The sequence below is a fragment of the Mauremys mutica genome, chromosome 6 (assembly GCF_020497125.1).
Source record: "Mauremys mutica isolate MM-2020 ecotype Southern chromosome 6, ASM2049712v1, whole genome shotgun sequence".
NCBI lineage: Eukaryota > Metazoa > Chordata > Testudines > Geoemydidae > Mauremys > Mauremys mutica.
Genome location: NC_059077.1, coordinates 12,637,391 through 12,661,476, shown reverse-complemented (window position 1 = coordinate 12,661,476; position 24,086 = coordinate 12,637,391). Strand labels below are relative to the sequence as shown.

The 24,086-nt window shown below is 45.0% G+C and overlaps 1 protein-coding gene across 1 annotated transcript in view; it reads left to right on the top strand.

Annotated features, from left to right (window-relative positions):
• The window catches only part of LOXHD1 (lipoxygenase homology PLAT domains 1), a 281,541-nt gene that overhangs the window by 83,337 nt on the left and 174,118 nt on the right, over positions 1-24,086 (top strand). The window contains exons 9-10 of the mRNA XM_045021840.1: positions 12,500-12,580; positions 13,507-13,691. Coding sequence (XP_044877775.1) covers positions 12,500-12,580; positions 13,507-13,691 — 266 coding nt within the window. The remainder of the gene's footprint in view (positions 1-12,499; positions 12,581-13,506; positions 13,692-24,086) is intronic.

The following is a 24,086-nucleotide window of genomic DNA, read 5'->3' as shown; positions in this document are numbered from 1 at the left end:
AGTTTCTAACTTCCCCTTTGGCAGAACAATGTTTTAATAGAAAAAATATTCATTTGCCTTACCTGTAGGATCTAAAGGGGATTATTAGTTTTATCTTTCATTATGCTTGCTAGTTTAGTTTTGTTGCAAATGTGTTTCAGAAAATACTAACCCTCTGTTAATGTCATACGGTAACTTCACATTTTCTCCGTTTCTACAGCACCGACAAGAGGTACCTGAAGCTATTTTAAATTTTATCCTCAAAAGAGCTTCTCTTCCCAGTGAAGCAACTCAAACATGAGATTCTGTAAAGAAAAATGATATGGGAATGGTAATGAAAATACATGAAATTTCAGACCTGTTTGCCATATTTTATATTCTGAAATCACTACTCACAGAGGTGTTTTGTTTTGACTATTCCAGCCATCATTAGCAATAGCAGTGAGAACTTGCTGTGTATATATTTATCTAAACCCCCTAATGCATCATATCTCTTATCCATTGATCTCAAAGCACTTTACAAGGTAAGTATCATTTTCCTCATTTTACAAGTGGGGAAACTGAGGCTACAAGGTGACTTGCCCAAGCTCGCAGAGCTGGTGAGTGGCAGAAGTGGGAACAGCGCCCAGTTCTCCTGACTCCCCCTCTGCTGCTCTACCCATTGAACGCTGCTGCTCTCCCATTACAGCACTCCTATCTGTCTTATGGGAATTGGTAAGGCCATTAAAGGCACCTGTTTTACAGTGAGTTTTCTCCTGGTCAGCTTTTAGGTGAGAACGGGTATGTCTTTAGGGTATGTCTGCAGAGCAGTTAAAGACCCGTGGTGGCTGGCCCATCTCAGCTCACTCGGGCTTGCGCGGTGGGGCTGTAAAATAGCTGTGTAGATGTTTGGGTTTGGGCTGGATCCTAAGATCTGGGATCCCAAGACGGGAGGGTCCCAGAGCCCAAGCTCCAGCCCAAGCCTGAATGTTTACATTTCAGTTTTACAGCCCTGCAGCCCAACCTCGGGGAGCCTGAGTCAGCTGACTTGGGCCAGCCAAGGGTCCTTAATTACTGTGTAGACATACCCTTCGTTGCACTGAAATGTTGTTCTGCTGGTGGCCTTGGAAAGAATCCAAAACACACTTTAAAAAAAATACTGCATGCCCTTTAAAGAGGAAGCGAAGATATCCCAATAAAAATGCTGGCTATTTTTAAACCCATGGTGACCTTAAATGAGTTACAAGTTGTGTAAGTCTTCGCTGACACTCTAGTTAATGATTTTTCCTTCCAGAAGCATTAGTTGTATTTCTCTGAATGAAAGAAAGAAGAGATGGTGGTGGTTTTACTGTACGATTGGCATAAGTATGACTCTGTTCAAAAACACTGTGATGGTGTCTAGCATTATCAACTTCATCCTTGTAATAGAGGAAAGCAGAGGGCTAAGATGGCTGGAAATGAGAGTCATAGCAAACAAGCCTTTTGCATTCTGAGGTTCTTAAAATGTAGTTCCCTGGGAGATAACCATTTCTACCCTGACTACAGTTTTCCACTCATGGTTTCCTAAATGCTAGCTAAAATTTCCAGCACCTATAAGCAAATGCTGACAGAATTGTGGTGGTTTATCAGGCAAAAACAAGAGGAAATTATTCCAGATATAGGTTCCTGTCCTACTGTTTAATCGATTAATCTTTTCTCCCAGATATGAGGTGAGCAATGGAGTAGCCAGACTGCCCCTAAATGTTTTACTCAACTTTGTGAATATGGCAAAAGGATGGAATCTCATGCATCTTCCAACTAGGAGTTTATATAGAGTTCACTGATGAAATGACTGCAAATGCATGACATTTTATACATATTTATTTTATGGCATAGATGATATGATAAAAAGATAAAATACCATGCATTTCCTAATGAAGGTACTACCATTTCAGCTTCTGGTTTAGCACAGGGGTGGTTTTTTTTGTGATTGTGTGCTGGTAGTGAAATACATGACATTTCAGACCTTTTTGTCATGCACACATGCCTGCAAAGTAAAATTATGACAAGACATGACAAGGTGATGAAATATCATGTGTTTTTAACATTTTGTCCAACAATAAGTTAATTGTAAAAACCTACATGAATTATCATACTGACTTGTCATAAAAACCATGAATTCTGGAAATGGAAGCTTCCAGAATCTTTCCAGTATAATGAAAGAGAAGTTTTTTGATCTCATTAAATAGGGTTAAGTCATGTCTAGGGTCTTCAATATACTGGGCCAAATTCTTTTTTCTCCTACAGCTCTTTTGCACGTCTTTTCCAGCACAAAGCAGGTGTAAAGCTGGTGGATCTGGTATAAGGAAAATTTGCAGGTGGCAAGGAGTGAGTGTCATGGCTTTGTGCTGCTGGCATCAGAGCCCCACCCTAGTAGGTCATGGCTAGGGTAATGGCCATAACACTGATGTGCTCTGGCTGCTGTGGGCAGCTGGGAGAAGGTTGGAGTAACCTTGAGGCTGGGTAGTTCGCACAGCGCCCAACCATGCCCAGAACCAAAGAGCAGAAGGCCACTTTGCTTCCCAAGGGGGGTCCTGCACTCAGCGCAGCTCAGTCAGACCCAAGCACAAGGTAGGGTGACCAGATGTCCTGATTTTATAGGGACAGTCCCAATATCAGGGCTTTTTCATATATAGGCACCTATTAACCCCCACACCCTGTCCTGATTTTTCACACTTTCTATCTGCAGGGCCGGCTCCAGAGCCCAGCGGGGCAAGCACCCGCCTGGGGCGGCCCTTTCCCGGGGGGGCGGCAGGCTGGGCCGGCGGACCTGCCGCAGTCATGCCTGCGGGAGGTCCACCGGAGCCCCGGGAGCAGCGGACCTGCCGCAGGCATGACTGCGGAGGGGACGCTCGGCCGGCGCCTCCTGTGGCCCCCCCGCCGGCATGACTGCGGACGGTTCGCTGGTCCCGCGGCTCGGCTGGACCTCCCGCAGGCATGCCTGCGGCAGCTCAACCGGAGCCGCTGGACCAGCGAACCGCCCGCAGCTGCGGGAGGTCCAGCCGAGCCGCGCGACCAGCGGACCCTCTGCAGTCATGCCCGCGGGAGGTCCGCTGCTCCCGCGGCTCGGGGGCGCCTCCCGGGCATGACTGCTTGGGGCGGCCAAATTTGTAGAGCCGCCCCTGCTATCTGGTCACCCTAGCACAAGGCCACTGTAAAAAGTTTGTCTTTTCATGGGTTTCACAGTGTGTTTGCACACTGACTCTGACTAGACCCAGATTCAGAGTCAGCAGTCCCCTGCTTTTCCTCACAGAATTATGGCATTTCTCCTGCCTTCGTCACCTCCCATAGCTGTTCTGCAGGTGTTCCCTGTTCCCAGGGGCGTCCTCTGCAGCAGGGGTAGAATTCTGAAGATCCTCCACTAATTTTTCCTGTCCTTAGCCACCTTTGCCCAAGATTCGCTGCACTGTGGCCTCTACAGCTCTTGGACTGAGGGTGATGGGATGGGATAGACTAAATAAATCACATCACTAGGGTAGCAATGCTGCTACCACTAAATGTTTTACACCCCAGTGTTTAGCTAGCTATGTTATTTTTGTTCATTAAATTACAATCTCACAGTTACCCAGTCCTATTTATGACAAGTGGAATATATATTCATGTATTTTTTTCTAAATTGTTAAAATGGTTTAGCAATTACTGAAACTTGAAGCAAAGGTGAAAGAACTGTTCCTGGCTAGGAGCAGATTGGTAAGTGATAGCTGGGTTGTTGTAATATTAATGAGATTGAAGGTACTGTGGATTGATATAGTTTTTTCAAACATGCTGCAGTTTTTGAATTGGCAAACTCTTCTACCTGGTCTTGAATTATCTTCACACAAGGCTTTTCTGATTCACAATCCAGTCAAATAAAGATGAATTCAGGAATATCTACACATTGGGCCAGATCCTCAGTTGATGTAAATCTCTATAGCTCAACTGAAGTCAATGGGGCTACACTGAATTAAATCAGCAGAAGATCTGGGGTGAAACCTTACTCCCATTGAAGTCAATGGAAATGTGGCCACTAACATCAATTGGGCCAGGATTTTACTCTTGGTTTTTATTTAATAACTATAAAATAAATCAATAAATGTAAGGAAGGGAAGACAATTAACTTCAGTAAATACATTAACCTAGAAAGTGTTATCCAAGGTTTTTCTTAAAATAAGAAAAATCAGCCTATTTTGCATGGCCCATGAAAAGCACAGCTAGAACAATTCTCCAGTCTCCAGCAGGCTTAGAAACACTTGTGCAAGAAAAGGGACTTGACTGACACATTTTTCTTTTAATGGCTCAAATTGTGCTGTCATTCACACTAGTGCAATTCCATTGCATTCAGTAGAGTTGATGAGGTGCTGCAGATTAATACTGGTGTAAATGACAAAACAGTCTGGAGTTATATATTTCATATTTTTTTAAAAAGGGCATTCTTGCTCTTTCACCCACAACTTTTTGTTAATCAATAGTCATTGTTGTACGCCAAAAACTACATGAAAAAAATGTTAAGGTTGTGAAGTCTAGTACTCAAAAATTAGGAAATGCCAGATTTCAAGTTACCTATGCAACCTTAAGTTGATCCCTCTAATGCATATGCATTATGATGATGTCTTCAATTCAGTAAGCAACACCTGGGAGCTGCAATTGCAGGGAAGGTCTTGCTCAGGCCATGAATCCCTGGGCACATTCTCAGTACAGATAGAATCTTTGAAGAATTCAGCAGCTAAATTCTAAGACGTTTCTACTGAGCATGTGCAAACAGATTTTTTCAAAGGTTTATAAATGTGGCCAAAGTAGTGTGTGTTCTCATGGAAATAACATTATACATATCACTGATGTAAAGGGGAACACTCTACCAAATTTCAATTCTCTACTCCAAAGCATTGAAGTGGTAGAGCTTCTTAATAAAACATTTGCAAGACTATTTTCAACTTGGCATTTTTCAGAAATTACTGAAGCATGCTGAAACATTCAAAAAACAATTCAGCCTGAAGCTAATAGCTGTCTTAGGAAATTTTGGCTCAACTGATGAAAGTATGGCAAAGTTGTAAGAACTGAAAACAGGGTCTTATAATGGGAAGTGTTGAGCAACCTTGAGTATACGTCCTAAAACAGGGTCTTATAATGGGAAGTGTTGAGCAACCTTGAGTATAGGTACTAAATTTCTAAAGCAAATAACCGATATACAAAATACATAACAAGAACATCACCATTAACCCCCTCATTGGTCTTAAAAGTAAAAAAACATGACTTATAGAATGTCTTCTATATTTGTACAGTTTATTCATTTGTTTCACAACAATATCAGCCTAAAAAGTCACATTACACATTACAATAACAACCTTAACTCTGACCCACAAGACATACATTGAAAGAGCTCATAAGCTTGTGTTGTGGGTCAAAGTTAAGGTTATTGGAACATGTAATGTGAACTTTCAATCACTGGGTTTTCACACATCACTACTGTTAAATGAAGGTATGGGCTGCAAGGGTGATAGAATGTTTATTTGTTACCTTAAGTCATCATTTCCATGTTTTTTAGGTTTAGATGTAAATCAATCACATTTTTTGTGTAGCAGTTAACACCAGCAGTCAATTACAACACTTGACTTGCTGGCGCTCTCGCTTTGGCCTTTAGCCTCTGCCAATTACTTTCAGCACCTGTGCCAACTGCTGCAGCCATGTATAGAACATATTTGGCAGCTGAGACTTAAGGGCTGAATTCTTGCATTAGCTTTTCTAGCATAGGCAGCTAAGGCATTGAATTGGCTTCTTAAATGGATTGTTGGCAAGTCCTCTGTTGGCTGTAAAACAATTTCTGAGCTATCATAGATTTAGCCTAATGCTGGGCTGTCATGTCCTACTGGACACCATCTCCTCTGTGTTCTCGCACACTTTGATTGCACAGAATTACATCTTTGTAAGTGTGACCATTCCATCATTGTGCAGAAGCCAGGCAGCAAGGTTTTCATGCTTTGTTTAAACAATTTGCTTGGCCCCTGCCATCTGATGACAGATTATTCCTAGCAAACAGGAAATAATGTCCTTGTCATATGGATGCTTGTCAGGAGCGAGGGAAGCTCCCTAAAAGAGGGGTGGCCACTGGCGCCCGAACCATGGCCCTACCTCCACGCCTCCCCTTTTCCCCTAGCCCCCATCCTCGCGCCTTCCCTTTCCCTGAGGAACGGCCCTCCCACTTTTAAAAGTGATGGAGCCATACCCCCACTCCCGCCCCCATTCTGGCGCCCCTGATGCTTGTACTGGGTGTACTTTCTCAGCTGCCACCTTTCCCATCTGGGGTGTCTTTTGATGTTTGTCTGCCTTATGCAGTCCTGTCTGCAGATTACTGATTTAGCATCATTTTATCAGCAGAATGACAACAGGTTATAGTGGATCACAAACTAAATATGAGTCAACAATGTAATATTGTTGCAAAAGAAGTGAACATCATTCTGGGATGCAATAGCAGGAGTGTTGTAAACTTGGAAGCTTGTCTCTCTCACCAACAAAAGATATTACCTCACTCACCTTGTCTCTCTAAAAGCTTTGATGACAGATTTGAAGGCCAAAACATCTGGATTATTCATCCCTCATGGAAGGGCAATAGTTACCTTGCATTAGGGTGCATCCACACTAGGAGAAAAGGTGCTCTCTTACCACATCTTAGCTAACAAATGTAAAATCCTGCTGTGGACAAGGCAGTTTGTAGTTTTCACATGGAAGTCGAAGAAAACAATAGGATAGAGCCTATGGCTTATCCCCACCAGCTAGCTCATGTAAGAACTGTACTGTATTGTGCCTTGTCCACAGTAGGTTTTTACCACATTAGCTAACACATGTTATAAAAACACCTTTTTTTTTCATAGAAAAGGGCTGAGAGTTGATCTGTATCACCTACAGTACCTTCTAGAGTCATTTCTACTAGAGGTTCTTCTAAAACATCAATAGCAGCTATAACAAACAAATCACAATCAGATTTAAGAAGAGTAACAGAGTTACTGCTAAGATACTAAGAAGATCTCTGTGCTAATTCAGCAGAGCAACTCTTTAATTTATCCCAAATTTATATCTTTAATAATAAGAATACTACGGACTTCGATTCAACCTTTCCTCCATGATCTCAGAGTGCTTTTACAGATTATTCTATGAAGATGTGCAAGATGAAGGGGAGAAGGGAGGGTTCATGATGTATGCAAAATACATTGTCAGGTAAAATGTGCATCAGAAATATAGTTTAATTTATCATTAATCCACTGATTTTTGCCTTTCTTTCAAAGCTAATATCATTCAGTCTACTACATTAACAGTAAAGACTTTTGGTCCTATTCCTATACCTACCTACTTTAGCAGGTAGTAATTTCTGTATGTTCCTAGAGGCTAAGCTTTGCAAAGGATTGTTATTAGCTGATTAAATAGGGAAAACAATTTCCCATAAATGTCCAAAATTTCAATTTCTTATGTGAATTTCGCTTAGGCAATAATCTCAGTTGTTTAATCTTTGCGTCCCACACACATTAAAACACTTGAGATATGTACTAGTTCTGAAGGTGAATTTTGAATTGTATATTTGACTGTAAAATTTGCAATTTTCACTATGTTAATTAGTAGCAGATCACAGGGTATTGTTTCTGTGTCCTAACTGGGTGGTTTATATAATTAATCCTGTCAAGGTTCCTTCCTCACTCTGAACTCTAGGGTACAGATGTGGGGACCTGCATGAGAACCTCTAAGCTTAACTACCAGCTTAACTACCACCCCCAGACTATTTACTGGGTTGTGACAGGCCATAAACCAGGGCCACCCAGAGGGGGGGGCAAGAGGGGCAATTTGCCCCAGGCCCCGAGCCCCACAGGGGCCCCCATGAGAGTTTTTCAGGGCCCCTGGAGCGGGGTCCCTCACTCGATCCGGGGGGCCCGGAAAACTCTTGTGGGGCTGGGCGCAGGAGCTTCTTTGCTCCCGGTCTTCGCCGGCGGGGGGTCCTTCCGCTCCGGGGCGGAAGGACCCCCCGCTGGCGAATTACCGCCGAAGATGGAGCGGGACCCGCCGCCGAAGTGCAGCCCGGTCTTCGGCGGTAATTCGGCGGAGGGGGGCCCCCCGCCACGGGTCTTCGGGGCACTTCGGCGGCGGGTCCCAGAACGGAAGGGCCCCCCGCCGCCGAAGTGCCCCAAAGACCCGCGGCGGGGGGCCCCCCTCCGCCGAATTACCGCCGAAGACCGGGCTGCACTTCGGCGGCGGCGGGTCTTCGGGGCACTTCGGCGGCGGGTCCCGGAATGGAAGGGCCCCCGCCGCCGAAGACCCCGGGCCCCCGGAATCCTCTGGGCGGCCCTGCCATAAACATTTACAAATGGGTCCTGAGCCCAAAAGGTTGAGAACCACTGCTCTAGTCTAACCTTCTATGTGAGAGAGGCCACTGGACTTCTCTGAATGAATTCCTGTTTGGTTGCTTTGGATAACAAATATATCTGAGAATTTTATACTCTACTCAGTGAAATTAGTTGCATACACTATCTATTGTGAATTATTCACTCAGCTTTAGTTTTTATATGATTACCCACTGTGTTACACCTTAGTGCTGTTAAATTGAATCCACAACTTCCAGATCATTACTAGAAATGTGAAATAAAACCCAGCCTGAAACCTAGCTCTGTAGTCCCCTACCCTGGTATCCAAGCCAATGTGAATTAATGTTTCAAGAGAAATTATGCAAGGTGCCATGTCAAATACTTTGCTAATGTCTAATCATGTCTAAAACCCCACATCTGAACACCTCCAAGCTTTGGGTCTCAGAAATCTGGAGCTGCATTTTCAAGTCAAGTTTTCCTCTGCTTCAGTTATCACTAGAGAGCTTGGTAATTACAGTCCCCCATGACTACATTATCTTATAGTATCAAACTCCTTAGTGATAATAGATCCAGGAATTTTCTGCTGTCACTTACAGTCTTGATGGGTCTGTAGCAGAGGCCCACAATAATTTCTCCTTTACTTTTTATTTTTTTGTAACTTTATACAAACTAGTTCACTAGTTGGAATTCCTCCACCCCCACTGTATTTAAGCAACTCTAATAAGTACAACATTATTTGTTTTTTCCTAAGCATTCAATTTCAGTTCTTTGATGCTATGCAGTCAGTTCAAGGGCCGGGAGACTTTAAATGCTCATTGAATTCCACCCACAGTTTAACAATTACATTTCCAGCAGTTTGTCTCCCGTGCCACAGACAGTTCCAAATCCCTTCACAAGCACCTTCAAGACAAGTGATGCATACACTCTGAAACCATTTGAGGCAGTGAACGCAGACACATGCTCTTTGCTGTTTAAACACCGAGTCTGCGTTCTGCATCTTGAAACTGCCGTATCGCGCTTGTGTCACAAACATAATGAAGTCACATGTAAACTTGATACCAGCAGTATTCGGACATTTAGTATAGGGTGACCAGATGACCCGATTTTATAGGGACAGTCCTGATTTTTGGGTCTTTTTTCTTATATAGGCTCCTATTACTCCCCACCCCATCCCGATTTTTCACATTTGCTGTCTGGCCACCCTAATTTAGTGTTGTCACGTGAATGCTGTAAATCAGCAGCAATTCAAATTAGTCTGCTAAAAGCTTTTGGACAATTAACTGCAGTTGATACTTTTACATAATTGCTGTAGTACGTTGGGAATCTGCAGTACCATACTGATCTCCAGGGCATGAGCAGGAAGATGCTGCTGTCATTACAATGTTCACTCACCCCTGGCAAACTAATTGCCTTGCACTTGCTGACTGTTTTCAGTTTGACAGCCAAGCTGCGGTTGAGGGAAGCTCTGCTGGGTTTAATTGTCTCTTGCCGTAGTGTTCTGGCAAGGTTAACTCTTTTAGCCTCTTTATGTAGCAACAATGGTCTAGCACAATATGCTCAGTATCGGTACTGGGGCTGAAAGCTACACATGTATTTGTATTTGCAGAATACAAAACAGACAACCTTTAAACACTGGCACGCAGACACCCTAAAGTGGCGAGGGAAAAGTTCTGAGCAAAACTGGATGCTGTTGCTCAGATTATTCGTATTCATTGGCTTTCTGAGGACAAATTACTTGTCATTGCAGCATTGCTATGGTGATGTGCTGTAGTTTTTTGTTTTCAAATAGGATGACTGCTTTTTGTTGTATATGTTCATTAGTATTACAGTGGAACCTAGAGTCCCAAATCTCGACTGGGGTTGCATTGTGTTAGGCGCTGCACAAACCGAGGAAGAGGCAGTGCCTGAAGCCAGACAAAGTGTGCATGGAGAATACAGAGACCCAGAAGGATGAATTGACTTGTTCAAGCCACATCAAGGTCACTGGGAGAGTGGGGAATGGAACCTGGATACCCTGACGCTCAGTGATCTAGCCACTGGACCATGCTGCCCTTAACCTTCTGTCACAATTTCAGGGCACCTGAATTTCCCCTCCGTGGCCACCAAGGGCACCCACTTTCAGCTTCCATCTCCCAGCCGTCACCGCTGTTGGGTGAGAACCGCATCTCACTCACTCCTGACTGGGGTTCTTGGGACCACTTGGCTCCTGGCTACTCTGTGATATTCGCAACAAGCCAGACTGCTTAAACGGGCCAGGGCCTGCACTTTACTTTCTCTGCAAGGGCTATCAACAGTGTATTGCTTGAAGTTATAAGTTACCACACAGCACAGTGGTGGATTAGCCACTGGGCCCACAGGGCCCGTGCCCGGGGCCCCAGCCAACTGGGGGGCCCTGGAAAAAAATCTGCCACCCGGTGGTGGAAGCCTGGAGCCCTAATCATAGGGCAGGGGAAGCCCCCGCAGTGGTCCCCAACCCTGTACCTGGCAGCAGTCGCGGGACCAGGAAATCCCGCCCCCCAGCGGCTCCAAACCCCATGCACAGCAATAGCTGCAGGACGGGGAAGCCCCCACCAGCAGCTCCAAACCCCATCCCCAGCAGTAGCTGTGGGACAGGGAAAGCCCCCCCCCCCCAGTGGCTCCTGACCCTGTCCCCAGCAGAAGCTCCTGGGTGGGGGATGCTCCAGCATCCCTAACCATCCCCAGCAGAAGCCGCGAGGTGGCAGGGGAAGCCCCCATGCCTGACCCCTGTGCCCCGGCAGAAACTCCAGGCGGGCAGGGTGGGAGAAGCCCCAGCACCCCGACCCTGGTCCTCCACAGAAGCGAGGGGGCTGGCGGGGGAAGCCCAAGCTCCCGGGCCCCCGCTGTGGCTCTGGGACTGGAGGAGCTCTCACTCCCTGCTGCACCCCGGGGCCAGAGCTTCTCCGGTCTTGGGGCTGCAGCGGGGGGTGGGGGTGGGGCAGAAATGAGCACAAGGGGTTGTGGGGCTGCAGTGTGGGGAGGAGGCAGAATACAATGAAGCCTATCGAGGCTATTGCAGGAAATTGCCTTATCTGTCACACATACCTCTGTCAAATGCTTAGCACTTTACAAATAAAGAAGAAGAAATAGTCCCTGTCCCACACACATTGCAATCTAGTTCTGGGGAGGTGGTACAGGAACTGAACACAGTGGTCATTTTTTTATGGTCTTGATATGTCAGAAGAAGCAGGGGGAAAGAAATCTATGACCCAGCCGCACCGTCTTTTATCTGTGCTTGAGCTCCAGAATCAAACTGCCAGCCACGGAGCAGCGCTCTGGGCCATGGAGCCCCTTTAAAACACAACCCTTGTTCTGTTGCTGAAGAACATGCTCCTCTTGTGGTGATGTAGGGATGTGCTGAGAAAGCAGAAGGAAACCTTTGGAAGAGGGAGCAGCCTCTGCAGGTATGGAGCAGAGAAATGAGCTGAGCTTCTCTAAGCCAACAGACAGGAAGGTCCAAAGTGCCTGTTTCACTGATGCTGTCTAACTTGTGTAGTCATCCAGGCCAAAACAAATTCTGTGACAAAGTCTACTATTCTGAATTTGCACTTCACACTGGTCTGAATGAAAGCACAAGGTGCATGGCAACAGAAAACCATGCCCTAAGCCTTTTCCCAGAGATTCTGTAGTTTAGTACCTATCCAGGTAGTTTTAGATGAATTCAAGAACAGGAGAAGAGATATTATAAAAAAAAAAATTTTAAAAATAGCCTGGAATTTTAAAGATGAATGGCTCAATGTAAAAATGTCCTCACTGAAATTTGTTTGCCATCAGCAGAGTAGCAAACCACTCATTACTGCAGCTCTTTTCTATACTGGTGATTGTTTAATAGGTGAAAGATTTTTTTTTTTAGCTGATATAGAATATGACCCAAGGTTTGCATCCATTTGGGCCAGCATTGCATTTCTTCCCAAGTTGGTGTGTTGGAGTCTGAGAGGGTGCCTACAGACCTGTCAAGATATTAGCATGGAAAAGTTATTAAAAAAATCCCAGTACATTCAGACCTTTTCACAGGAATGAGGATATTGAAAAGTAGGTTTGTCCAATAACAGAAATGAGGATCCTTCATTCCTAAACTCTGATCCTTGATGGGTCTGTGATGATGTATTTGCTGACATAGCAACGATTTTCGTAATGTGTTTTTTGGTATATGTATATTACAGGAGTAGAACTGCCTTTGAGAGAAGTAAAACAGATGTGTTCCGAATAAAAACCAACAATGTTGGACAAATAAAGAAGATAAGGTATCGTGTAATATTGTCACTGCTATATACAGGACATCAAGATGCCGGAGGTCAAGCTCTCAGCCTCGGCTGGGATTGCAGCGGAGCTCTCAGCCCTGGCTGGAGCTCTGAGCCTGGAGCCTCTCCCCTGTTCTGCCCAAGGCCCTGACCCTGGCCCCACCCCATTCCATCCCTTCCCCCTTGCCTCTGCCCCTGTTCCACCCCTTCCCCCACGGCCCCCACTCTGCCTCTTCCCTCCAAGGCCCTGTCCACTGCTCGCTCCTCTCCCCCACCCCGCTGCAGCCCTGAGACCGGAAAAGCTTTGTGCTCCAGAGCCATGGCGGGGAGCGAGAGCCCCTCCAGCCCCGGGGTCATGGCGGCGGGAGATTTTTCAGGGCCCTCTAAATCTGCCATTGCCTCCTGCTGGTGCAATGTTTGGGGAGGCTTAGCCTTCCCTAGCCTCCATTATGTGCTGCCCGTGAATACTGTATCCAGTAAGTTGATTCAATCACTTGAGGTTCAACCCCCTGCTTTATAGACCAGTAAATCCAACAGAGTATGAGCTCGTGTCATCAGGAGTTCTTGGCAGACTCCACAGTGCTCTGCCATATAGGAGCAGTCACCTCTCCGTTAGATCTGAAGTGGCATTGTGACCGTGCAGCCACAGCAATGCTCTGGACCACTCTGGCAGCAGCTATACTGATTTAGTATGGGACTGCTGCTTAAAAGTGACCAGGCCATGGTTCCTTCTTGGCCCTGTGGAACTTTGAACAAGTGCAAAAACCTACAGGGGGGCATTTGCCACCCCCATCCTCCCCAATCGGTGCCCCTGCTCTTACCTTGCCTAATATAAAATGTGCCACTGAAACAATGTGCTAGTTGCTGTCAAAAATCACACCAACCAATCCAAACTCTTGGGTATATTTTGTTCCTTCTTTGTGCTGTAGAATTGAGCATGACAACACAGGAATGAATGCAAGCTGGTTCTTGGACCGGGTGGTAGTAACTGACATGAACAGGCCTCATCTCCGTTTTTACTTTTCTTGCAACAACTGGCTGAGCAAGGATGAGGGCGATGGACTTTATGTCAGAGATCTGATTGGCAGCCTAAACCCCATGGATGTGCCCAAAGGTAAGTGTTTCTAGAGAAGCTGGATGATGTGGTTCATTGTCCATAGAAGAGCAAGTGTAGCCCAGTCTAATTACACATCATTGGAAGAAAGATGGTCACAATTCTGACCGTGAATATGAAGCGTTCCCAAATTCTGGTAGCATTCTACAAGCAGCCTTTCTACAGACTCCAACCTCTTCTCTGTAACTCTGCACCAGTTCTCGGATGCCTGGAACAGAATGTGGATGATATTATTTAATTGGTGCCTATTTTTCAGAGTGTTTTAAGTTAATGATGTTGAAATGAGGCCAGCACAGCTTGCAAACCCGACAGGTACGGCCAAGCTGACATTAGGGTGTGTGGGAAAAGGAATGTGAGATGTTTAGGCTTCTGGGATGAGTTGAGTGTGCTGGGAAATTTAGACAGGTGTATAGGATGATAATTACCCTATGAGGTCACAGCTGTGCTTGAGTGAATCTAATTAACCAATTTTTTATTGCCTGATTGCTTGATAACTGTATATAAGAGCATGCTGGGATGGAATAAACAGAGCTCTGCTTGTGATCAAACTGGTTGGTCAGACTTTGTTCCTGCTCCTGTGATGCAACAAATGGTGACCCTGATGTGATGCAACAAATGGCGGAGAAGCTGCGGGCTATAGTATCGGTTGCCTGAAAAAGAGAGAGAAAGGAAAAAAAAAAAAAAAAAAGGGGGAGACGCATTTGAGCATAGTGTTAAGCGGCTGGGAGGCGCAGAACGCCCGAAAAGGGAGGCGCAGGACGCCCGAAAAGGGAGGCGCAGGACGCCCGAAAAGAGGGGCGCATTTGAGTATAGTGTTAAGCGGCTGGGAGCCGCAGGATGTCCGAAAAGGGAGGCACATCCGAACCTAGAAGTAAGCAGCTATATGGGAGTTGTTGTGTCAGCGGAGCAGGAGAGTGTTAAGATGGCGAGTGTGCTGTCTGGGCGCTTGGGGAAGCGCTTTCTGCTGGGTGTTCGCGTTTCTATGCCCAGTTCTTTGGCAGACAGGATATTGGGGACAGTTCAAATCCCCACGTTGTAGGCGGAGCTCAGCAGAGTGTTTTTTCACCTGGCTTTGTATGAGGGTGATTGGTGTAAGAAGCAGGAAGAGGAGAGCAGCATGATGCTCAGCTTTTTAGACTTGAAACCGCTTACAGTTTTACTCAGGACAAAGAGTTTACATCATCTATAATGGGCGGGAGTGCGCTGGTCTGGTAGAGCAGCACAATCAGCTGAACGATGAGGTGCAGGTGCTGCTCCTGGAGCAGGGAGTGCACACCTGCTGGAAGACAGAGGACGTGAGACTGGCTGAGATGCAAAGATCGCCGCGGAACCAGAGCCCTCAGAGGAGAACTGTTTTGTTAACTTTGCCAGGACTTTTCGTGTTTGATCTTTTGTGAATGAGTTATTTGTTTGAGCTGTGTTTGAAAGAAATTTTGTGTTGGCTGTATAGCATTTAAAGTATCATGCAATTATTATTTAGAGTACACATAGAGTATAACCCTGATCTAATGACCATGAGTTAACTAAAAGTATGCATACTATAAGGGATAATTGATGTTAAGAGTATGTTTTGTGTTTGTTTGTTGTGTTTTTTGTGTTGTTTGTTCTGGCCAGAATTGTTGTTGTGGTGTTAAGTATGATGTGTTTTCTTTAGGACCCTCCCCCCACCCTCAGTGTCAGTTTGATCGCCTGACATCTGAGGGATGTTAACAGAGAGGGGGGAATCCTGACTATTTGTTGTGTTTTGTTTTTCTTTTGTTTGTTTGGTGAATTTTGGGTTATATGTTAAGGATTGCATGATCATATAGGTTGGTTTTATAAGGTTCAGAATTAAAAGCCTTAAATGGCTTTACAATGTTTTTTAAATATCAATTTGTTAAGTTTTATTGCACGCTGTGGTACTATAGACCTTGAAAAAAATATTGGAAATTATGCCAGCAGACATTGCTATCCAGATTATATCAAGTGGTAGTTAGAAGTATAGAAGAACATATTTCTCCTGAATAAAGTGAGAGTAACTTCTCAGAAAATATTGTTTGTTAATTTTGGTTTGTGATAGATTATAGTGTTATGTTGTTATGAGTTGGAAATGTTTTGTTAATACCTTTATTATTTTTTTCTCTTCTTTTTTCTTTTCTTTTTCTCCCCTCTCCTTTTGATTTTGAATAAAGGGGGGAGGTGTGGGAAAAGGAATGTGAGATGTTTAGGCTTCTGGGATGAGTTGAGTGTGCTGGGAAATTTAGACAGGTGTATAGGATGATAATTACCCTATGAGGTCACAGCTGTGCTTGAGTGAATCTAATTAACCAATTTGTTATTGCCTGATTGCTTGATAACTGTATATAAGAGCATGCTGGGATGGAATAAACAGAGCTCTGCTTGTGATCAAACTGGTTGGTTAGACTTTGTTCCTGCTCCTGTGATGCAACAAGGGTGTATGCCGGGGGGTGACATACAGTGTACGTAACATGAGTAGGGATCTGACCTGGGACCAGGATATGAAAGTTGAACCTGTGAACTAACCTGCAGGTTGTGTGTGTCAGTAGCTCACCTCCAACTGCTAATGGGCAACCTCAGGTTGAACGTCCCCTGCCCACCCTGTGAGTATGCCAGTACAGTCTAGATTTGGGCAAGGAGATTGAACTAGCCTCTCCTCCTTAGACTGGTTTTGAGGGAAGGGCAAAGGCACATTGGTTGGGCTGTGGGCGGGGGAAGCTTGTGCTTCTGTTACATACCAAATGTCTTCAGCGGATAAGTAATGGACTTCTTGCTCCAATGCTGTCAGTCGGGCCTTTGTGCCTCAGTTTCCACATATGTAAAATTGAGATAATACTTACTCCACCTTCATAAAGTGCTTTGAGATCCTCCAGTGATAGCTGCTTGGCAGGGGGTATGTGAACCCCACACCGACGAGGAAGGGTTAATGAGCTGCTGCGGGCTCAGTCAGCCTCACTCCTTCACCTGCTTGAGCTGTCAGGCTTGGAGTGGGTCGTTGAAAGGAGAGAGCCTGGGGATGGACGGGGGTGCAGGGGGGGGGAGAGAGCAGGCTGGCAGCTCCCAAGCCATGTGAGAAGCCTGCCTGGGGAGCTGATTAGCAGACTTCAGACAGCCACAGCCTCCCTGTGGGAGGGTAGGTCTGACACCAGCTGTTAGTCTGAGGTTTACCAGGTGGTGGGTGTTGAGGCAAGCTGCTGCAGCTGGGGTCTGCCTGAAAGGAAGGGGGCTGAAAACTGAGCCCAGCAGGGCTGAAGGTTCTTTTGGTTTGGGGGTATGTTGAACCTTGCCTTGGGACATGTCTACACTGCAGCTGGGCACCTCCCAGCCTGGGTAGACAGACTCAAGCTAGCACATTAAGATGTTGGGGCTCTGGCACAGACCTGGGCTGGCCACCTGAGCTCAAACCCAGGGGTCAGGTGGGCTCAAGAGCCTGAGCTGCTGCCTGAGCCACAAGGACCACACTGGTATTTTTAGCACACTAGCTCGAGCCCCACTAGCGTGAGTCCGGCCACCTGGGCTGAGTCGCTCGGTCCCAGGTGCAGTGTTGAAGTCTCTGAGTGACTGGGCAGGAGGGCTAAGCAGATCCAGAACTGATGTGCGCTGAAGAGTCCATTGGGGAAACTGAGGCAGGGCTTCTGCAGTGCCACACCATGCCTTGAGGGGCATGCAGGGATGGCATCTCCCACATAGTGCTGTTTAAGTGCAAATTATTATTGTTCTTACGGTGGCTAGGGTTCCATCAGAAGTGACCTGATGGAGATAATCTCTTCTTCCTATTACTAATGCCATAACACAGATTGTTCTTGCACTGTGTTCTTAAAGAGTTTTGTCATTCTAATGAGTTGTGTCCTTCTAAGGGAGGTTTTCATGCATGAAAGAAATATGAAATATCCTTTAATACTCATAAATGAGTAAAAATGCATGTGGGAGCCATTTATAAGAGCAGGACCCTGCAGGATCTGAATGAGACAATGTCTGGAGGCACTCAGCCAAAAATCCACCCCGTGACTACATACCTCCCGTTGTGACTGTGTGCTCTGATATGTTTTGCTGCTTCTATATGCCATTTAGTCTGTGAACTAGAAGAGTTCCTGATACTTTAGAGCAGGGGTAGGCAACCTATGGCACGTGTGCCGAAGGTGGCACGTGAGCTGATTTTCAGTGGCACTCACACTGCCTGGATCCTGGCCACTGGTCCGGGGGGGCTCTGCATTTTAATTTAATTTTAAATGAAGCATCTTAAACATTTTAAAAACCTTATTTACTTTACATACAACAATAGTTTAGTTATATATTATAGACTTATAGAAAGAGACCTTCTAAAAACGTTCAAATGTATTACTGGCACATGAAACCTTAAATTAGAGTGAATAAATGAAGACTCGGCACAGCACTTCTGAAAGGTTGCCGACATCTGCTTTAGCGGGATGGGGAGAGGTAGCATATGATTCAAAGCAGGGCTCAATCAGAGAGATCCCGCAAGGGCAAGCAAACAGCCCAAACTATTTCTCAGTGGATCCTTTACACGACACAACTGTTTCTTTGAATCCAGTATTGTTCCTTTTTGGGGTGGCTGATTCAAATTTAAATGTGTGATTTCCTGCACCCTCTTCAAAGGCCCGTCTCTCTGCTTAGGTGGATGTACACAATCACGAGGGTTGGAAAAGGCTCACGGACCAGACCCTCAGCTGGTGTAACTCAACATTGCGCCACTGATTTCAGTGGAGCTATCTTGATTTTCACCATATGATGATGTAGTCCCATGTGCTTATTAGTCTAATGAAGTGGTTTCATATTCTGTACTGGCCGATGACACTGTGCTTGGCACTGTGCATACAGAATGGATGTAAAGAACATGATTGCTGTCCCAAGGAACTGGAACAAGGAGAGGCAGTAGAAATTTCTACAGAAACGTTTGCCATCATGTCATCTATTTAGCTTATTTTATCTGCTAGAAAATCCTCCTTTGAAATTCTGCCACCTGTAAACAACACAATTGTCCAGATGAACCTGGGGAGTTGGATCTAGTCCAGAGATGAGAGTGAAATGAAGGAAGGATTGGACGCCTTCCAGGCACTAGCTATGAATTTGTAACAGAAGAGGACTAGCTCAGCCGTCTTAGGTTGCAGTTCCCCTTGAACCATAATTAATGAAAGAGAAGCATTCACAGGCTGCTGAGGTGAACCGTCAACCAGTCAAACATTAATGTAAATTTATCTGAATTCATTTAGCTCCATCTGAACCACAAAGGTCTGAAATGAGATTGTGGTATGATTTTTCTTGTACACACAAGCTGTTTGCCCTAAGAGTCTTTTTTTTTTATCTCAAAAGGATGAAACAGAGACATTTAATCCTGGCTCACTGGTATTGTCCTGACTACTAGGCAAATGAATAATTATGTGCACAGGTGATTGTATGTGTGTAGCTAAAGATTAGTTATTCCGGACGAAAGCCATGTTCTGATTGGCAGAGTACAAGACAGGAATTCTTGTCTCTGATGCATTTCCCAGTCCTTCTGTTCTTGTTTCTTGTATCATTTTTTTCTCTCTTGGGAGCCTTCAGTCCTTCTTTGTGAACATTCTAGGCACAGATGCTGGAGACAAGTTTTTCTTACTCTTCTCTCCACCTACAACTGCAGTAGTGACCTGATAAATTCTCCTGTGGCATATAGGTTCTCACCCTCCCTTTTTCTCCACCCCCTTTCACACACCATATTCAACTGGCTCTCTCCTATGATCTTTCTCTGGAGGTTTCCCTCACCTTTCACTATTGATGGTTTATTTTTCAGTCCTGAAACACACAGGTGACTGCTAAGAAGTGCAGGTTTTCTGTCACTTGTCTAAGATCTGAACTGTAGGAAACAATGGGGAGACTTTCGTGATTTTTGCAGAATTTCAGTGTTTTTCTGTAGAACATTTACCTTTCAACAGCCTCTCTACTCTGTATACGGTGTGGTTGCTACAGCCTTACTATAAACACACTGGTTTTCACTTGCAGAGGTATTCATTCTGGATTGACTTCACCCCTGTGCACCATCCTGTTAAATCACACCTAACCCCTCAGAACAGGGATTTCAGTAGAGCCACAGGCCTTCTGCACAGGGCTGGGGGAGGGGAATTTCACCCTCTCTCTTACGAAATCAGAATTCCAGCCAGAGTGCAATGGGATCTACAGAGCTGCCATTTCCTCGATACTGTGCTGAGCAGCTGCAACTCCCAGATTCATAAGTGCCAACATCCACTTTCTTTTGTTTGTATCGATTTAAGCATTGTTAGATTTTTAAAATCTTTCTTTCAAAGCAAGTCCTTACCTGTGTTACTAACAGACTCTGAAAAGCTGAAGGATTGTAACAAATCAAAGGTTTATGCTCTGTGTTTATTTGCTGTGTTCCACTCAGCTTGAACAATGAAGAGACGAGTCAGCTTCTAGTTAGTTTTTGACTTCTGGTTCTCATGCACTAGCAAATTCTGCCGGGTTCCGGTTATAAATCCCTACACGCACCAGTATAAGAACCTGGATAGACAGATTGAAATGTCTGTTATGATGGAAATGAGGGTTTCAAAAAGATTAAACAGTTTCTGTTAGCAGTAGGCTTTTAGAAATGTAACAAAACAAAACATAAAAACTCCAACAACCTCCCCCTAAACTTTGAGCCTGAACCACCTGATAGAGTCATTTGAAAGTGGGGCAGTTAGAGAATCAGATCAGGCCAGGTAAAATAGTTATTGCAATTCTGCCCCCCATTTACATAGCCCCTTTTGTTCCTTGTGCTCCCCGCTATCCTCTCACCTCACTCTTCCCTTCATCTATTTATCTCATTCTTGGCTTAATGCCTTTTGCCTTGTCACCCCTGATGCTTCCATCAGTTTCCCAAGTGTGACAGGTTCCCCCAGGGGTGCCACCTGGAACTGGGGTACCACTGAGACCCCCAACCCACCAGTGGGGTACCACTGAGATGGGTTCCCCCTGGGGTGCCACCTGGAATTGAGGCATCACTGAGAACTGGGCTCCCTCTAACACTGTACTGCTGTGACAAGCTGCAAAGCCCTCCAGCTTGCACTTTCACCCGCATACATACAGGTAGGGACATACCCAGCTGCAGTTACATGCAGGCTCTCTGACCAGCCCCTGCATAGAAAGGCTACAGCTAGGGTAACTCCTAGCTCCTCAGGCACGCACCCCCTCTGGAGTGTAAACCCACAATTATATCGTCTTGTGCTGCACAGGGAACTGTACAGTGTAAGCTTATAAAATTTGCCCCCTCCCTCAATGTGGAGAGGAATATTCAACAGCCTTTTGCTCCTGAGCTAAGATTTCCCATACACTTCACTCCAACTTACTGGTTTAGATAAAGCAAAAACAAGTAAGATAGATTTTACGTGATTGTAAGTGATAGCAAACAGATCAAAGCAGATTACCTAGCAAATAAACAAAAAATGCAAACTAAGCTTAATATACTAAATAGATTGGAAGTGAATAGCAGATTCTCACCCAGAGACGATACAAGCGGGCTGCAGATTCTTAAGGGGCAATCTGCACTTGCTTTACAGCTTGGAATCCCCAGGTGTTTCATTCACAGGCTAGAAATCCCTTTAGCCTGGGTCCAGCACTTCCCCCCAGTTCAGTCTTTGTTCCTCCGGTGTTTCCAGGAGTCTTCCTGTGTGGGGAGTAAAGAACACCAGATGATGTCACTCCATGCCTTATACAGCTTTTGCATATGGTGGGAACCCTTTGTTCCAAAGCTTGGTTCCCAGACCAGTCTGTGGAAAAACATTGACATCCCAAGATAGAGTCTAGAGACATATGGTCTCGTCACATGTCTTTGTAGAGTCAATACTTGGAGGCTGTTTGTAGCATTCTCAGGAAGGCTCACCAGGTGGGAGATAAGCTTCTCCTAAGGCCTATTGTTTTTAACTAATGGACCATTGCCCGGAATAGGCCCTTCCCCACCCACTATCTGGACTGAAAGCATCTTGTCTAGTGGGCGTTACCCAGGTGTTGGGTACATGGGAAATACAGATACATAGTCAATATTCATAACTTCAGATACAAAAATGATACATTCTTACAAATAGGATAATCATATTCAGCAAACCATAACTTTTCCAATGACACCTCACATGGCATAGCTTGCATAAAATACATCATAATTATGCTATAATCATATCATAATAATATCACTATGAAAAATATGGGGTGCTGTGTCACACCAAACACCATCTCTCTTTCCCTAAATCCTTCCTTAAGACCCATTTATTTCACAAAAATGTTCCAGAACTGGAAAATCTGATCTCCAGGATTGGGGCATTCATGTGCCAGAAGGCTAAGTGACCTTGGGTGAAATCCTGGCCTCACTGGAGCCAATGGGAGTTTTGCCATTCACTTCAATTTGACCAATTTACGCCTTGTCTTTATGGCCTGACCAAAAACCTACTACGGTCAAGGGAGTCTTTCCATTGATGTCAGTAGTCTTTGATCAGAGCCTTTGTGTGTGTGTTTATAGCACTGCAAGGCCTTGCTGTGTTTTCTCTATGGCAGTAGGTTGAATTGTGGGGGGGGATTGGATTGAGAGAGAGTTGGTGAGTTTGGAAGGGTTGTTGGCTCAGTCATCAAGCCAATTGGAGGCTAGTGTATATTTTAAAAACTGATCTGTAGAAGCACTTCAAGCTTTGGAGGGGCCCATTTAAAAAAATTCTAACTAAATAAAAATGAACAATAAAGATGGTTAAAAATGCGACCAAAATCCATATTTTTACTCCATGAACATTTTATTGAAAAACGTGGGCAAAGTTTCAAAAAAGCAATGATCAGTTTAAATAATAAAAAATAGAGATTCTCAAAAGGTGTTAGTAGTGACTGTGCTAGCTCAGTGACTGTATTTATTGGTCTGATGATGAGGGATCGTCTGAAGTTCCCTGCTGAATGACCTGAGTTCCTGAGGCCTGGTCTACACTACAGAGTCAGGTCGACACAAGGCAGCTTACATTGGCCTAACTATGGAAGTGTCTACACTTTTCCGCTCTCGCCAACATAACTGCCCCACTATGCTGACTGACCTCCACCTCCACGAGTGGAGTAAAGTCGAGGTAAATGTAGTTAGGTCAACACCGTGTCAGTGTAGACACTGTGTTGCTTATGTCAGCTGTTACTAGCTTTCAGGAGCTTTCCTACAATGCTCCCACACTGAAAGTACAATCAATACAAGCACTCCTGCTGACGATGCGCACCACCAACAAAAGAAGCAAAGTGTAGACAGACACAGGTGATGTAATTACTGTGCCGGCTGTATGCCGATGTAAGTTAGGTTGACTTAATTTCGTAGTGTAGACATGGCTTCAAGGAGAATATGTCACATGAAATGTGCCTGTCAGAAGAACTTCTTTATCCTCTCCCAGCTCCATAAACACAGTGCCATATGCCCATGGTCCTTTGACATTAATGTTGCTACAGATTCTTATTTACCCAAACGCTGCTGTTGGTGGCCCGGATTAATTTACAGCATAGATATTAATTACAAGGACGAGATCTTGTTCAACCTTATGTTGTTTCCCTTCCCTTCATGAATTCTTAGGGTTGTGTGACTGCAACTGAACCTTTGCACAAAGGACCTTATCTAAACTGAAGTCAATGGGAGGCTTTCCATTGGTGTCAATGGCTTTGGACCAGACCCCCATTAGGAAATGAAATTGCTGCCAACTTTCTGTGGACTGAGAATAGTAGTAACATTAGGACATAATACATGGCTCCTGGTGTACAGCTAAAGCACCAGTGTTTGGAACTCTTTTGGGTTGAGGATAAGCATTGCCAAACAAAACATGGGAGCACCTCCGCTGCCCAGCCTGCATTCGAGGTGGCAGGAGCCTCTCACCTTGCTTTGGAACTATTCCCATGGCTGATGTTCTCTTCCCTGTTTAGGTGAAGCTCAAAGCACCACTGGCAGGCTCTGGAAAAAGCTGTGTCCAGACCTCCTCAGCTGGATGGAGGAGCCATTTGGTTCCTCGTGTGTCCACATCAAAAAAATCAGCACCAACATTGAAACCAGTTGTTTCCTTGTTGGCAATCTGAACAGAAAGCCAAGGTCTGAATTGTCACAGATATTGAACTGCCTTGCCATACCTCGGAGAGGTCCATCTTGGGCAGTACTGAGAAATATTGGTAGGGAGTGAGAAAAAATGTGTACTGTCATTGTCTGTGATGTACCTATTCTGTGGTTTAATGGTCTTCGTGCTCCAGTGTTGTCAATCCAAAACCTTTTGCCTTTTCACTGTGGTTTTGTCTAGATTAAGAAGAGTGGCTGGGATTTGCTAACATGCTAGTTAAACATGGCCTGATCATGAACTTTCCCCTTGTGAAGCCACAGGTTAATCATTTTGACTTCAATTTAGCTTGGCAAGGTCT